Raw genomic sequence first — 18,127 nt, 5'->3', positions numbered from 1 at the left:
TAAAATCTTGTGTGTAATTTAGTATGTATGATCAGTAACTTGTCAGAAAGTATGGGTCAAGAATATTTCATTTTGTACTGTTTTCACTGTTGGAACACTGTTGTGTTTCAAAGTCAGATGCCTCAATGTTCCAGTGAACTCAATGGAAGATCAACAACAGGAAGATTGGGGTTTTGGTTTTGCTTTTGTTGGTTGGGTTTTTAAATCAGCAAATACTTCCAGGCCTGTATAAATGTTCTACACTCTGTTATAGATACCTGCCATTACCTGCCATGTAAGTAGGATGGGAAATAAAAATATGCATGAGGATGTCTTCAAACTTGAGAAAATATCAGTACACTAATCCAAGTAGGGAATTTTGTTACAAATATTATTCCTGTAGGATGCATTCACTTCCTTACAATACAGATGAGATGGAATTTTTATTTCTATTATGTACTGCAACATTGAAATTTGCTTAATCAGTAAAGCACACAAATATCTAACTAAACCTGACAGGGCTAGAAATTGTACAGGGGAGTAATAAACACAGAGCAAAGAAACTGATTTATGCTCTTATCCTCGCTCAGTAAACTGAAACACCTCTGTCCTGGTACAATAGTCACTGATACTGTGTTTTGTGTGCAAATTGAAGAGTGGGACAGCTTTTTTAAAAAGGTTAGTGGGCAGTATGCATCATCTTTTCTCCAGGCAGACAGAATGTTTCATTTATTCACTCTTGGTCTTCGAAGCAAGAAACAGGAAATTCTAGTTTGTGGTCATCTTTTGCAAGCATTTCACTTGTTTATATTACTCACCTTGTTACTGCTCATCTAAATTCTCCAAGTTTACTGAGTTTGAAAATGACAGAGAAAAACCTTCTAGTATGCAAATTAGATCTAAATAATGGGAAAAGATGAGAACACTGATACGTGCAAGAAGAGGGAAGAGAAAAAGCCCTCTTGGGACCGATTTATGTTTTCAAAACTCTAGCCATCATTAGGCTCTTGTTTCTCCTAAATACTTCTGAGGGAAACACAAACATGAGCAAACATGAAAGACTGAGCTTTTACCAAACCAATTGCACAAAACAAAACAAAGCTCACAGCGAGATTCTTGTTTACTTTGGATTTCTGCACAAAGGAAATAAAGGAGAAAAGTAGAAGTAGAAAAATTAAAGTAGAAGAATTAGTCTTTTAGTAGAACCCTCCTGGCTTTGTACAACTCATTCCAAGGCAACATTGCCAGGGGACTCTCATTGCCATGGGGAGCACGTGTACCAAAGGCAAGAACAGTGCATGGAGCAGCGCTGCTGCCAGGCAGCCTCAGCTGGGATGACTTTCCTGCAGAGATCTCAGAGCCCAGCACTGGCTGATGGGCAGTTGCAGTAGGGGCATGGGGGCACAGCTCTGAATACACAGAGAATAAGGAAAGTTTGTGAAGCTCAGGGTAATTCTTTCTGGAATCAAAGGCTCCTTTAAAAAACAATTTAAAGAAATATGTAAAAGCAGAAATTCTTTGCAATTCAAACTCAGCAGTCACTGAACAATTCACTCACTGAAGGCACCACGATGAGGACCGAGTGCCAGTTCCCTGACTTGCTGTGCAAGCTGCATTTGGAACTCAACCCACTGCTCACTCAGTGCGTGATGTTACCATTTCCCACTGCCTGCAAGTGGAAGACAAGGGTGAAAAACTCCAAGTGTTAAAACTACTGTCAGTCTCAGGGATTGTTTTGGGAAAAAAACTTGTCTCCTTAGATTTTTATTTACTTGCAGCATCTTCCTTCTCTCAAGGCTGTACGCACATGTAACCACGAGGATTTTCTCTTAAAAACAATGTCAGAAGAAATACTAGTACTTGCAAATCTATAGGTGTTTAATCTCAAGAAAGACAAGTCAAGCACAAAACTTCAGCTGTGCAGTCTTTTAAAACAGCTACATATTTTACTCTCTCTGAAATAAGCATTGCTGACTGACGTGTGGAATACTTTACAGGACACGTAAATCCATAATCATTATTTTAAAAATTAAATGCTAATGGATATATTTACTTATTTTAGCACCAGGTTCTGCTTCTGCACTACACATTTAATATATTGATGTTTCTTAATAAGTAAGATGTCTTCAAATAATTTTGACATAAGAAAAATACTATATACTGACACCAAATATATATTTTTTTCATTAAGAGTATTGACACATAAATTATTTTTTATGCTTCTGAATTATGAATACTTGGTTGCTTAGGCACACAAACATTTAAGTTTGCAATGCAGACTGGCTCCTTTGTGTAACCTGTTCTAAAAACACAGCCACATTTGCAGATATAGAGAAGACACAGTAAATAATGAGCATTCATTTAGAAAGGCTGCTGTGGGCTAAGAACAAAAGAACTCCATCCCAGCCAAAAGCAGGACATTACCCCACCATTTGCATGAGTATACCGCTTGTAGAGAAAAACGGGATTTAATTCAGCATCCATGGATTTCATAATATCTACACTGTGGCTGATATTATCCTGAATAAGTTATATAATAAATCAGCATAAACTCTGGCAAAACAGCTTGGGCCTGATTAGACGACTTTGCCTTGTATACTGTGCAGCCATTTATCCTGAGGCAGGTTTTGACCCATTATACACATTTTCCCATCATGTAATTAAGTACAGAAAATAAAGAAGAATTAAAAAATTAGGCTCATGTCCACACAGATTGGACTGAGATAATCAGCTGCCAAAAAGCTTTCTAATAATAATAGCAATAAGTTACTTAGGATTGTAACATGCTCTGATTTTCTATCAAAATTAACAAGACAGCAACATTAAGTCCTAGTGCAGTTCCCTGTGCCACTATTGCCATAGCTGTAAATGGCTAGGAGAGGGAGTAACTGTATTTACTAAATGCAGAGAAGGAATTAATTGCTTAGGTAATAGGAAGCTACTCGCAAATTTCATCAAGCCAAGTGAAAAGCAGAAAAATGGACAAGAATACTCTGAAGTCATGGCAGCCACATGACACAAACTATAAAAAGGCAAACAAAAGCAAAGCAGATGTGTCTGTAACACTACATTTTATGAGTATTTCTGCCTTTATCATGTCATCTCCACTAAGCATTAAAAAACCCACCAAAACAAAATAAAAACCCACTCACACAAAAACACACAAAAGGTAAAAACAAAAAAACAACTAAAAACTGGAGGGAAAAGCAGTGCATTCAGTCATGAGCCAAATTATAAAAAGCCTGCAATTTTTAGGGTCTAAAACTCAGAGAAAACAAGAGTGCCACTTTCTCAAGCTCATCTCTTGAAAAATAGGAAAATAATTTTAGAAAGAGGTCATTCTCAGGCATTCTTTCCTTCTTCACATTGTTATAAAGCTTTTCAATATGTCTTGTATAAAAGCAATGGAATGTTTTATTATACAAACAAAGTATGTTTAAGAATCTTTTCAATACATATTCCAGTTTTTCATTATTTTTTTGAAGATAAATCCCAACACTTCAGATTCAGACTTAGAAACTGAACTCACTGTCTTTATCAGAGGTTTCACATGTTTTACTTGGATGTAACAACACAACCAAAATACAGACTACAGCTTCAGGCAAACAGAAAATATATCCTAGTCCTGTTTAGGAGAAATCTTGAAATAAATGAGATGAACTGAATGAAAGCACATTTTAGAACACTGAAGAAAAGTTACCATGTTAGTGTTTACCAAGAGGAAGAAAACTGCATTGGCTTTAGACTGGCAGATGGATTGAAAAAATTTTCTGTATGATGCATCTCTGAATGAATTCTTCAATTATTTTCCATAAAGGCAATTAATCTGCTGTACTCCCTAAAGCAAACAAGCTTCACAATGACTTCAATGAAAGAGCAAAGTAAAATGTTGACATGCGTAATGATTCTTAGATATTCAAAATCTGCTTGTGTGTAAACTGAAACCCAGAGCTCTCCACAGACACCCATGCTTAGTAAGGTTTATTCGCATGTCAAATTGCTGTGAACAAATGTCTTGAATAGTGTAACACAAAATACATGTGGCTAGGAAAGGTTTTGTAACTCTACTGATTACTAACAGAGAGGTGATACCTGAGCTGGTCATTGTTTTTGAGCATTATCAATGTTCAGCCTTCTTTGGGAGCCTTCCTTCTGCATTGCTAGTTTAAATTCTTTCTTTGCTAAATCAATGCTAATATTGATTTGCTATTCAGTACACAGGGAATGCATTATGAATAAAACTTAATTCAGTAGCCTCACTGTAAAAGCATTTGCCCAATGAACAAACACTGCAATGTCTAGAAGATAATTGAGTTACATGGTAGTAAACAAAATATTACACTACAGCCTCTGACAAGCTGCTAACTTGCTACAGTTGCTAATGTTTTTCATTGGCCCTTACATATTGATACTGATTTTTATTGATGTATCTATGCTTTTTACATGACTACATGGAAGCTAGGTTTGGCTTCTTGCATCCAACAGAATTCTTTAGACCTCTAGTTTGACTTCAAGCAGCAAGAGTTGGCTTTTAGATCCTGGGGCCATTTCTGCATGTGTTGTCTTTCCACGTGCCTCATGACACAGCTGAGGGTTGCTGCATGCTCCCAGGTGAAACTCTGAATTTCAGGAAGAACCCAGACTAGTGCCACAGATTTGGCCCACAGTTTATAGCCTCTCATGAACACCCTGAGCAGATAGCAGCTGATAAAGGCAGTCACATGGTGCAGCTGGCTCTGCAGTCACCACAGCAGTGTGCGAGTACAAGGCAAGGAAGCTTTCCAGGAGGTTTTACTGATACCCTTCTTGGCCATTAATTAGACAGAAGAAAAGTAGTGGAATGCGTTCTCAGTTTGCTTTTATCTAATAAGGAAGCCCTCAGTTTAAAACAAAAAATATAGCCCACAATCAAAAATTACTGATGAGTCCTTGTCTTTTCTATAATTGAATTAATAGATCCAAAAAGTACAAAATCCTGATTATATAACCAGAAACACATGCTCACAATGGTCTTTAAAAGCACATATATCTTACAGCTCACCTAGAATGCTACGATCCCAAGGGTGTTGAAGAAGCTGTCAAGACACATTTTCCATAAACTTAAATGACAAGTGTACTAGTAAATCACAGTGTCAGCAGAGCTCACTCAAAAGGAGGAGAAAAACAAAAGCCACAGTTGACATGGAGCCCTGGAAAATTCAAATTTTACAGCTGAATGTTTCAACAGATAACTAGGCAGAAAATATACTGTGTTCTTTGCTTTACATGCTTTCCTCCCAGGTAAAGGAAAATGGTTTCTTCCTTAAATATATTCCCTTTGTGTCATGTTTAAGAATGCATTTATTTTCTACATACATTAGCAATCTGAAATCTATTTTTAACTGTGAGAAGCTTCCAGATGACATCACCAATCTCCTAAGAAATCATTCTACATGTTTTTTTAATCAAGTAATTATTAGAACCTTTATTGCTAAAAGGGGTACAAATTTAAATCATGGTATATCTGGAGTAATTTCCCATATTCAAATTAAAGCAGCAGGTCCAGATAGATTTCTACATAGCATTTTCTGTAACTGCTTAAGAAACTGTACTTCTTTATCTAGCTCAAAGAAAAGTAAATGTAGACATAATATTGATAACTAATTTTTCTTCTCCTACACTTGGCTAGATTTGGGAACCTTAGGCTAGCTTTGTTAATTACAGTGCTTTCTATCTGCTTGCAGCATTCTTGAGCATTGATTTCTTGTACTGGTCCTCGGGGGAAAAGTTACCTTTAATCACTCAATAAAGTGAGCCAGACACTGAAGCACTGTTGAAAGTCAAATGAGAACAACATTGGGATAGTAAAAACTTCACACCTAACAAGTGGCAGCGTAGGACCCATGTGCAGCTCTACCACTGACCCAGTTCTGGACATCCCCTGGGGTCTGACACAGTTCTCAGTTAAGCCACCCAAAACCAGGCACTAAATTGCCTCATTTCCTACCAGCAGTAGAGCTAAGGTGAGTGAGCTAGCAGCTAGGCTCAAACTCACAGCAGGAGAATCTGAATGAGGGATTTGAAACCACTACTCAGAAACAGAAATTACTTCAGTGGAGGAACCAACTTCATCTCAAAAAAAAAATTATAAACAGAAGCAGGCACAAATTTTTACTAAATTTTTGAATTCAAAGTCTGGAATTAAGTGTCTTTCATTTACAGTAAATTTCATTAATCAAACATGATAAAGAAACTCCACTCATACAGCAACTGTGCAGAATAATTTGTTCCTCCCACTGTCTAGATTCTCAAAACTTCTGTCACCACCCTGTAAACAGTAGCATGGTTAAGAGAGAAAATAGGAGAGGGTGTTCTGTCCCATGACTAATGAGCTAATACTTTCTTGTACTTTGGTTTGAGTATCTATAAATGTTTATAGCACACCTCAAGTTGAAAAGATTACATTTATCAAGCATATTGGAATGAATTTATAATAGCCATGTGCACTCATGAAATATCCATGCTGTGTTTAATTGTGAGAAGCAGTGGTAGCAGCACTGGCAGAATGGCCATGGAATTACATACAATTTAGATCTCAGTCCTCTACACTGTGGATTAAGAACTCTTGTGTATTTTATTCTGGATGTTAATCTTGGATAGAGAGCTAGGGTTTGAAGCAGTCAGAGCCAATGCCAATCAGTGTGCCAACTTGTTCTTTTGGAGCTTTTCAAAAGAGTCATGAGTTTGTGATTTGACAATCCCATTCACTGAAAGGCCAGGAAAAGAGGGAAGAACTGACCTTTCTGAAATTGAAAAGGGAAGAAGCTGTCATTCCCTTAATATTTGCAAGGCAAAGGCAAATTTCTGTCTCCCTCACTCCACCCCATTCTGTCTCCATGCCAGCAGCACACAGTGCAGTGACCCACACAGTCACAGAAATCCCTTCTCTTCCTTTCTCTACCATCTCCTACTGTTTACCTCCTGCAGGGAAAGCAGTTCAAGTGTCCTGATCTGCTTCTAACTGGGTGAACTGGAATTAAGCTAAACCAACAACACATTGTCTCTCAGGCCCACGCTTTCCCCCCTGAATGGCTACACACAATACCTGCTGGTACTCTGTTTGAGAGAGTTGTCTTTGCTTAGCAGGAAAACAGTATTACTTCAGAGGAGCTGTCAAACTAATAACTTGTAATCTTTTCCCTTGAGGCTGGATCAATAGGACTGCAGGTTCAATGCTTAGCAGAGCAAGAAGAAGGACCAATAAGGCATCCAGCTTCTGGGAAATCAGGGAAATTTACTGACCTCAGGTCTGCAAGTCTTTACTGGGCTTTAAATAGATAAAATAATAAATATAACTCAGTCTGTCGTAAGCTGATGAAAAAATATACAGAAGCCTGTGAAGGAGAAGGCACATTCTTGTAAGCATGCAGGCAAAGGAACAAGAGCTGCAGGCATGGCCGATGGACACTCAGATATAGATAACAATGAGCAGGATATGAGCAATTCATCCAGGACTAACAAGGTTCTGCACAGGATACCTGTGGTATGCTAGCGGGGGTGATCAGGAAACAGACAGACACAGCACTTAAAGGTACACAGTATGAGCTGAATATCTTGTGCTGGTAGTGACTGGTATCTAAAAGTGCCTTGTGCATAAAAACTCCAACAGACACATCCACAAAGCCACTAGAAGGAGAAATCATGGTCCAGCAGGTAAGGACCAGACTACAGTACCGGGAAAAGGGTACACTGCTCAGATGCAGGCTGCTGGATAGATGAATAAGGCCTTCTGCATTTGCTTTGGTCACCATCAAATAATCAGAATTCCTTCCAGTCTTACTGTAAGCAACCTTTGGGCTTTTTACTTGTGTGTAACACTCTTTATTCTGTGTAAAATGTGACTTTATGTCTTCACATATGATTTCTTCCAAATAACTCTTGCTCTTACATGACATGATTTTATAAATTATTCTTCATATCTAAGCACTAACAGCAGAGCTTTCTGTCCAGACACACCTCTCTTTGTTTTATGCAGTGTGATAAAGCCTGAAGAAGCTGCAGCAACAGAGAAATGTACTCACACACAGACCAGCTCAAAATGGAGACAGAACTGTAGTGAAAAAATACAGGCAAACACTGTAAGCTACCATGATGGCTTACTGAGCAAAATCAAAATTGTTCACAATGGCATGCTCTAACAGTAGCAGATGGAGAAGAAAATCTTGAAAGGGTTTTAAGTGAAAGGGGAAGAGGTCTTCAAAATGTAAAGGTATTTGATTTTCAATATTTTTTCAGTAAATTCACCTGGGAGTAAACTCTCTGAAAAAGCTGCTCAATATTCTTCACTTATGTCAAGAACTGCCTGATAAACTTGAAAATCCTCTTTTTAAAAAAATATTATTTTTAGCAAACCCTGTTACTGTCTGGGCTCTGTACCTGACCTGTTTGTGTCAGTGAAACTGTTAGCACACCACACCTGTTTCCTCTTTGTGCTCACATGTTTTTTATTATCTCTCATTCTAAATGTCTGCCTTACCTGCCAAGAAAAATTGCTGCCTTCTATCTTCAGAAAGTGCCAAATCTTTAGAATATAGCTTCCAGTTAAAAAGCAGTCAAGAAGGACAATGTGTTGTAAAAGAATAAGAAAGCTCATTTCACATTAGCAATTAGCCTATTTACATTAATTATTCAACTGCCTCATTCTACAATTTCCCTGCTGTTCTTTTGTGCTTCCTTTCTCCTTGCAGCCTGTTACAGCTCACATTACCTCACTTTGATACTTTGCTCCCTTCCAAGAGGAGCCATGAGTCTAAAACATTTATTTTGTTTGCAAATAACCTGTCTGCATAGACACTTTGGAACTCTAATGGTGTAAGAAAAACAATTCCAAAGCCTTCAAAAGAACTGACAGACTGAAACAATCATTATTACCTAAGTGGAATGAATTAGTGTGTGAAGGATCATCTTATTTCTCAGAAAACAGAAAAACACCTCTCATTTCTTAAAAAAGTAGCCAAGAGCTGAATTGAAGCTGAGGAAGCATTTGGGTTTTTTCATGTTATGGGTCTGACTTAGCACAAAAATAATCCAGTACCAGAATCCACCATAGGACCTCAACACTTAACTCCAAATACTGTGTGATCTTTAGAAAATACTATCCAGTAAATGTTTGATAAGAATATGTTCAGGAAATACAGAAAAAGAATGTTCCATCTCACAGGAAGTAAAAGATTAAGTAAAAGATTATCATGACTCTAATAACAGCTCTCATGCTCATATCCACTCATGTAAAGAATATATATAAAACTGCAAGGACAAACTGGCTCATGTCTGGTGCTGCATTAAAAGCTGTATGTGTAGGTTATAAAAATTACTGCTTTATAATAATTCTGAAGTGAAATTACAATAGTGTTACTATTTAAAGACAGTGGTACAAACTAAACGTGAGCCAATCCTCAGTCCTCGAAATGCAAGACAGATTTTCCAGCCTCACAGAGGGCTTAGCAACCCCTCTGTACAATACATCAGAGGGCTCTCATTCATCCTGCAGCACCACTGTGAAGGAATATCATCCTTCTGTGCCTCAATTCAGCAGTGGGGGAAAGGACTAAGCAGCCTTGGAATCTCCTGTGCTCTGTGTAACCACAGGTTGGGGACAGCAGAGGTGACAGCTGAGCCTGCCTTCCCACTCAGGCCTCACTACTTCTCTAATGTAGGTTTATGTGATGAGAGTGCAATTCAGTGTCCAAACTTATTACATGTCTATTCTTCCTGCCAAGATTCCCAGCAAAGGTGACTTCCATCCCTACCTAATTTTTCTGAGAAAACCACACAGATTGGGGATGCTGATTGATACTAATTGAGTGTGGCATGACTTATTTCACACAAAATCAACCAGATGGCAATATCTGGCAGCCTGTGTTGACCTGGCTGTATCCCTGCAGCAGCCACAAGCCACAAAGCCTACAGATATTTGAACAGCTGATCACAGCTGTGTCCATCCTCAGAACTGACTGGCAGAGAACAGAGAACTCTCTTTTTAATAAAGGAAGTAAGACACAATCTCTTCTAAATGTATCATCTTGAAAGTATCACTTTTTTTTTTATTTCTCAGACAATGGTTCAAAATAATTTTTTTATATTCTGTAACCCTCTTTTTTAATCTCACTTCCCCTTCCTCATTACTTGCATAAATTAGAGAACTGGATCTGTCCTGCAAATGTATGCAACAGGTGCATTGATAGTCACAATTTTCATTTGAGTCAGGAATTCTCTGATTCTGTTCCAGATGTTTCCTAGCCACAGAAATTTTCAGATACCAAGCCTTGCATATAGCTATTAGTTTGCATCCTTGAAGTCCTGTGGAAGACAGTGAAAAGCTCTCAGTGAAATCAGGAGATTTTTAACAAAGTTTGTATCTTTTTATCATCAGCTACAATTCTAGAAGACAAAAAAAATCCCGACCCCTAGGGTCTGTTTACTTAAGCAAATAGTCTATGTGTACACTTTCTCAAATAGATGTAAAACCTAGATAATGATAAAGCAGTGAATTACAAAAATAGATCATTAATATCAAGAAGGCTGTACTTCTGCTAGATTTACAACACTTGCTTTACATCTTCCTAAAATGCATTTATTGAAAAACTGAAAAGCTCCTCTTCAAGAGCAGAAGAAAAAAACATAATTTGTGCTCAAAGCAGCAAACTTTATTCACTGTTAGATGTTTTTCAAACAAACCACTGCCATTTCTGTGTCTTTTAAAAACATTACAACACAGACTACATGTTATATTTCCTACGGTTCAGCTATATGAATATTCTGAGTGCCCTCGCTGTTGTTCAAGGACTCAGAATAATTAGACTTTCAGAAATATCTCCTTTATTGAGAACACCTGATTTGCAGAACTATTATCACTCTTTTGGTGTGCTAGATTTTCCTCTTGAAACAAGTTTCTTCCTGAAAACAGCATTAGCCATCTGGGTTAAACCTTAATCTGGAAATGTTTGGAACACATTCCTGATAAACTGAAAATTTTCTTTCCTGGCTCCCCTGACCTCAGAGATTATTCAACTCCTGCATCTCTGAGAATTCTTTCAATCCATCCCTTGATCTGCTCTGATCAACTCCTCCACAGCTTCCCGCTCCCTTAACTGCATCACCACTCTGACTTGCCCTGGTGAAATGGTTCTCCACAATAGCACCCATGCTCCTGCAATTACATTTTAAATGTACAGCCTTTAGGGCAACTACCTCATGTTTCCAGATCTGTGATATCAGCCTCTGAACTTTCCTTTCAACCTGAAGGCAACTGGAGATCTGATAGTGCTGCAGCAGATGCTTGGCAAGCAAGCCCACAGCCACCCACAGACAGGCAATGAATAAATTCTGTACTGTGCTCACTACACACCTGAGAGATCCCTGTTGTATTGTGTGTAAACAGCAACAATCATAAAACATTGCTCACAACTAAACCTGGGGAAATATTTTGAGATGTAAAGACCAGCACCCTATATTCTGAACAGAAAATAACCAAACACAGAACAAAGTATGCGAGGGTGAACAGTCTAACATCTGAAGTTAAAATTATCAAAATTGTCAAAAGTAACAGCTGACAAACTAATTGGAATGGGAAGAAAAAAGTTCTGAAGCAGATTGCAACCATAAGAGAAAGGTTAAAAGACAAATGAAAGAGCAAATATGGAAATAATACACACTTTAGCTACCAGCAACATTTTGTTAAATACTTAGGGGAGGAAGGATCTTCAGTTTTGCTGCCATATGGAATTCTATCGCAAGTGTCTTATGCCTACAATAAACTGAAAAGCACAATTTGCTAATGTCTGTGATAATTTGGCAAAACTCTTCAACATGTGCAAGGGGAAGACCGATAACTTTCCCTTTACTTGGCATGGGTCCCACAGGAGTTTGAAAAGAAAAATCCTGTTCAAAGCTAAACTTAGAAAAACAAGGAATGTGTCCCTCTTTCCAGCCCGTTTGAGAGACAGTTCTCCCATCCTAAACACCAATTTACTTCCCTGCTTTCAAAGCATATCAGCAACTGGGATCTTGGCAAAGAATGCTCTTATTTCAAATTAACTAAAACCTTTCATACAACTTGATACAACATTAGGATGCCCATATAAGTTTGATTAATATGTTTATAGTCATCAATTAGCAGGTCGGAAATCAGAATACAATTACTAACTTTCTGGTTATCACACTGTACAGAACTTACCTTTACTTAAATTTAGACCAATTTCTTAGTTTTCATAGTTAGCAAAATTAAATAATATTTCTTTTCACTCAAACCTAAGGCAACTATTAGACAATACAAAATAAATAGTCACTGATTACATTCAATCCCAAGATGGTCCTGGTGACACCTTAATCACTGGCTCTGATTCCTCTTCATTTTAACTGTTTGATAATTGAGCATTGAGCACTGTGGCCACAAAGTGGGCATAAGCTACTTAAAAAATGGTTCATTGCTTCACAAGTAAAGGTCATGTCATAATTTTATGATTTAGGACAGACTTAAAGTTGAGTTTAATTTATATAAAACATTTGAAAATAGATATGTATTTTTTTTTCTTCACAAACTTAAGAAAATCATTCTAGATTGGAAGGGCAAATGAACTGGGTTTTGGCAGGCATCTATTATTCAAACAGAGCAAAAAATAATTAAATTTACATCTAGAATTCAGCTGTATGTTACAATTTGCATCCTTAACATCAATTTTTTTAATGAAGAAAACAGTAAAGCCTATTTCAAATGAGCTAAAAAACATCTGCTTAAATTTAGATAACTGATGATAATTTCAAGAGACAAATAGAGATGGATGAAGTTGAAGCTGATATTTATTTAAGTTCCTGTGAATAAATAAAGAAATGTTCTGATTTGAAAGAGCTTTGTTACTACAGATTTTACTACCTTGCTTCAAATGAACATTTTGTAGTGATTCTTCAAATGAAGACAAAAGGAAAACTTCAGGTACATTAAGCAAGCCATATGTTACCGTGTTCCATGTACCATGAAAATGCCTCAGACAATGTGTATTTTTAAACAGAATCCAGATTGGTTTGATGACTTAAAGTGGAAAATAAGCCAAATATATGAGGATAAAGATGCTTGCATTATGATTTGTACTTTGCTACTTTAGCTACACACATCTGTCTGAAAGCTTCATCTTTGCATAACTGGAATAAGTTATATGTCCACAGTACAATTTGAAGACAGTGAATCAGCTAATGCTTAACTTCAGCTAAAAAGCTGAACAGCCTGACAGTCAAAGCAGGCAGCCAAGCTCTACTGACCCTGGCAAAAACATGTAATTCTGTAATAAACTGGTATCTACTTTTCCAGTACTGCTGCAATAGCTCTCTTAGTGCATTGCATTCAAAAAACCCTTAACGTGAGGCAGAATATTAAACTCCCATTTTGTGGTCCAAAACTGAGATATAAGAAAATACAGAAATTGCTCAAGGATGTGAAGGACCTGATTATACCTGCAGTGAGAGATGCTTGAGGCGAGTCAGTGGCTCGAGTTGTCAGCTGTAATTCTGGGCTTTGCAGAATGGCTTTCATTTGTACTCCCAATTTCTTATACAAGTCAAATATATTCTGCTGTATATTTGCTCATAGAAAAAATAATTCATAATGTATCTTGATTCCCTGAATACAATACAAAATAAAAAGAGGCCTAGGATTCAGACTCCATGATCCTTGTGGGTTCCTTCCAACTCAGCGCAGTCTGTGATTGTTTGGCTTTCCTCAGATTTTTGTGTCCATTACAAACAGTAACACAAACACCAGCTAACACTACCAAACACTAGTTATTGCACCTGTAATAGCCTCTTTAGATTCCACCACTGCAAAAGAGCTACAAGGCAGCTGAGTTTTTCGCAATTTACAATTGTTGCAATTAATCTGACCAGAGCTGCAAAAGCCAAAACAACTCATGCAGCAAATAGGTACCAAAGCAGCGCTCACAGGAGTCCCTGCAAAGAAAACAACTGAGCTTTAGGCTGGGAGTGTAACTTGACTGTGTTTGTCTGGCTCCTTGAGTGAGAGAAGGAAAAATTAGGTACTTTGCTCACTTTTATAAGTCATTGCATTCAATTTCTCGAGATATGAAGAGCATTGTCTGGGAAATTAATGAATGATCAAGAAGGTCTCAATTCTTTCAGTGATTAACAAACTAATCCAAAAGCCACCAAAATTAGTAGAAGGACTGCACGTGCATTGGCTCAAGCCTAGATACCTACTTATACAGAAACATCCTGGTTGGAAGCATGTCTGGCAAATGTCCACAAATTAAATTTTAATCAGTTTGTCTCTCAGAAAGCAACCACACCTAATGTCTTCCCTAAGGAAGCACATAACACTGTCTGCATCACTGTTCCTAAGAAATGAAAGTATTTAGAATTTACAAGCTGTACATGACTGACTTCAATGTCTTTGACCAATTAAGCCAATGAAAATAGCAGCTTGTTGATGTCTTTTAACACATAATGATTTGTGTATCATAAACAGAAATCTGAAATACATGAAACATTAAACTTATTCAGAAATCTTCCCTGCCTGACTCACTTCAAAACACCCACACATCCTCATCTTAGGCTTAGAGAATCATGAATGACATGAGGGTCAGCTTAGTGCTTTGAACAAAGCAATAGACTCATCAAAAGCAGTAATAAAAAAAAAACTTTAAAATCTTTAACTTTAAAGTCTTGCTGGTCCCTCAATTATGTCAGCTATTAAACCAGAACTTTTTTTTTAATGTCTAAGAATACTGAATATAAGGATCATTGCTAATACCTATGAAAATAAGACATCTTACCTGTGAATTTGATATCAAAGATTCAGCTGTATTGCAAATACTATACAAAACAAAAGTCTCAGAGATGCTAGCAACTCCAGCAGATAAGACAGCGAATTTTGGATCTGCACAAGTCCTATTTCAGGAAAACTGCCTAAAATTATATACTCTCAATTATTTTTGAGGAAAAAAAAATAATAACTTTTGTTCTCAAAAGAAAGCAAGAAAGAAAAAAATGCTCCTTCAGTTTATAAAGTAAAACAGTGATTTAAAAGATATGAGTTCAAGTCATTCTTGCAAATCAGGTAAATCAAAAATTTGAACATCACTCATCTACCTACCACATAACTGTTGTATTTTCCAGTTAATTTTGGAGTTCTTCTAACCCTATCTTTGTTTCAGTACTCTCGCTTGACTTGCTATTTTGCAGCAAGTATATTTTGGCCCAAATATTCCTGAATAAAACTTTGGTGATATGAGTCCTACATTAGTCTGCTTAATTAGTAAAAATAAAACAGGAAGATTGTATGCTAATTGTAGGAAAGATGCAAAAATCTTGTTTTAACAGGCACTCCTTTTCACCATGTCAGTAGGCTTTGCTTTTTTGGGATGGAAGCTGGCAAGATTAATTTCCTGAACAGATGCTCACAGCCCTGTTATACATCAAATGAGAGATGAGGGAATTACCATGGAACCACTGAGCAATCCTGTTGGTGCTCCTCTCAAAGCCAGCCCGCCGAGGGATCTGCTCCTCCTTGAACCAGCGGATGATGACGTCGCGGGAGAAGGGCCGAGCAGGGCGCTCCCAGATGTTACTGCACGCAAAGACAGAGCACAGCAGGGTGGGAAAACAGGGGACACCATAAATAATGGCCTCTTTTTACATATTGACAAAGCATACAGCTGCAAAATGGTCAGCGTAACTTCTGCTAGTACAACTCACTGAACAACTTTTTAAAATTTGTTAAATTTACGTTGTGTTTTTATGGAAACCACAGTAGTGTGATTTTTATATTTGCAATGGCACCTTAAACATTTTCTTACAGAACTTAAACTGAAAAAACAATTTACCACAATGGACATTTCAGTCAGCTTTCCTTTTCCACCTCATTTTTATTCCAATGTAAATATTGACAAGCAACTCTTTTTCCTTGAGTATATTCCTTTTTACTGGCAAAAAGATGTAAATCATTATCAGCTACAATACACTGTGTCTCCAAGCAGGAAGCACTAAGCACAATAGAAGGAATGTTTAGTTTAAACTTTTATGTTTCCTTTGCATTCTCTGCTTGACAGCCTGCCTTACTCTTTCTACTACTTTTTATGTGTTTTAGTTAGTAGGAATCATCCTCCAGTTTGAATTCTTAGATACTTGGTTTTGCCTGAAAAAATGCCACAAAAAACAAAGCCTCTGAAACTTAGGACTGCTGTCTGTACAAAAAAAAAAAAAAAAAAAAAAAAAAAAAAAAAAAGCTGTTAAACAGCAAAACAGCAGGCAATTTTAGGCTTGAGGCTTAAGACATTTGTCCATTTGACTTCAGCCTCACATACTGATCTCATACTGTCTTCTCAAGGAGTCATATCTGTGTGAATTGTAAGAAATCAGCCTGAAGATAAATGACATTTAGTTTGCATCAAATCTCTTTTTCTTTTCCTTAAAACATTCTTTTTTTCTGATCATCAGGAAATAGCAAGACTGAGGACTCCCCAAACCTGAAGAACAGCTTGTTGAAATGGTAGGGATTGGAGAGGGAGCAATCCAAGAGAAAACCGTTTCAAAACCACTCCAGCACAAACCAACCTGGACGCTGCAGGAGACAAAGGAGTCGCACTGTTGTTGTTCAGTTTGATGTCCTGATCGCTGCTCAGGTTTGTCCCCTGGAACAAATGGCTGAGGCCAGCCACCCTTCCCTTCTGGATGGCGCGCAGGGACTGTCGTCGGTACTCGTCCCGCGCCCTGCGCGCTTTGTGGCTCCTCTCCTCGTCCGCAGCCTTGGAGCGGCGCACTGGGCAGGGTGAACAGGAGGAGAGATTGAGAATCACAAACAGCCATGGAGCCCTCTGCTCACAGCAGCTTAGTGCCTTTATTCCTACATGAGCTTGTTTTAAGAGTGTATAAATTGCACCACATTACAGAAGGCAGATAACTGGATGGCTTCCCTGATGCTTCAAACACAGGCCCGCCTCTAGAAGGAGCCTCAAATTATCAATGATCTGACCACTGCTGGCAATTAGTGAGCTTCTACATATTGTGATTAAATCTGACACTTCTTTTGGCTGTAATAAGAGAAATTCTGCTTGGGGATCTCTTTTCCCCTGGAAATGCACCAAGTTCTATGTTTCAAGAAAGGATGTTAATTACTGCTTTAAATTAAGTCTGTATCTAACAGTGTTCTTGGCCACTATGAACATAACTAGAATTGAAGAGTCAACTCCCAAAATTTACCATTATAAAAACTGACATGTAGGTTGCACTTTGTCAGTACTGTTTGTTTCTGAAAGGCCTATGCTATCTTGGTCATGGTATTATAGTCACAGACATTTCCAACTTGAAATTCACAATCTAAAAAGGGTTTCGGTAACAATGGATAAATTAACAGCCATTGTAAAGGGCATGTTGGTGCTATGGATGGGGCTGCCTCACACTTCAGTCTCTGAAATTGTATATGGAGAACCAGAAGTTGTACTGGAAGATTTAATACACACCTAATCAGGGCACTGCCAGGGAGTTACCCATTTCTGTAACCTGCAATGAGACTGCTGGTCAGGCCACTGTGGCTCAGGCATCTTTCACTAAACTTCTTCATTTTAATGTTCCAACAATCCTGTCTTTGACATGGTATAACTTAAATGCACCAAGAATTCTACTGCAAATATTTGTCATCTATCGGCTCTTTTCTGGTGCCTCAAGCCCTACTTGGATGATGTTTTTGAACAAATAACTGCAGGCAGGCAAATTATTCCAGTGCAAAACAAACCTTTAAACATGCAGTGAAGCAAATATTAAAGAAGCTAGCTATGGCCTCCAGTAGCAATTATCAATCCTACCATGACTATCCTGGCTTAGATCATATCCAGTTCATAAAGTGAGCACTCCATTTCCAACTCCCCTGTGACTGTACCTGTGACTAGGAATGCATGATATAATGCCAGACAGCTGCATTTCATTACTCTGTTTGCATCTCTCTGGTTTACATTCCCAATTTAAAGCAAGCAGAAGTATAACTGGATTTAACTCCCAAATTCTAAGAAGGTTTAATGGAATCAAGAAATAAAAGCACTCAAAGCCAAATGAAATGAAATAAAACCTTGTGGGCAAATGAGGGAAAGGGAAAAGACCTTTAAGCTGA

The 18,127-nt window shown here is 37.8% G+C and overlaps 1 protein-coding gene across 1 annotated transcript in view; it reads right to left on the bottom strand.

The window, feature by feature from the left end:
• The window catches only part of SH2D4B (SH2 domain containing 4B), a 58,782-nt gene that overhangs the window by 13,588 nt on the left and 27,067 nt on the right, over window positions 1-18,127 (bottom strand). The window contains exons 5-6 of the mRNA XM_063162858.1: window positions 16,579-16,783; window positions 15,465-15,592 (exon numbers count right to left, since the gene is read on the bottom strand). Coding sequence (XP_063018928.1) covers window positions 15,465-15,592; window positions 16,579-16,783 — 333 coding nt within the window. The remainder of the gene's footprint in view (window positions 1-15,464; window positions 15,593-16,578; window positions 16,784-18,127) is intronic.

The sequence above is a fragment of the Melospiza melodia genome, chromosome 9 (assembly GCF_035770615.1).
Source record: "Melospiza melodia melodia isolate bMelMel2 chromosome 9, bMelMel2.pri, whole genome shotgun sequence".
NCBI classification, from domain to species: Eukaryota; Metazoa; Chordata; class Aves; order Passeriformes; family Passerellidae; genus Melospiza; species Melospiza melodia.
This window is presented reverse-complemented; position numbering and strand designations above follow the sequence as displayed.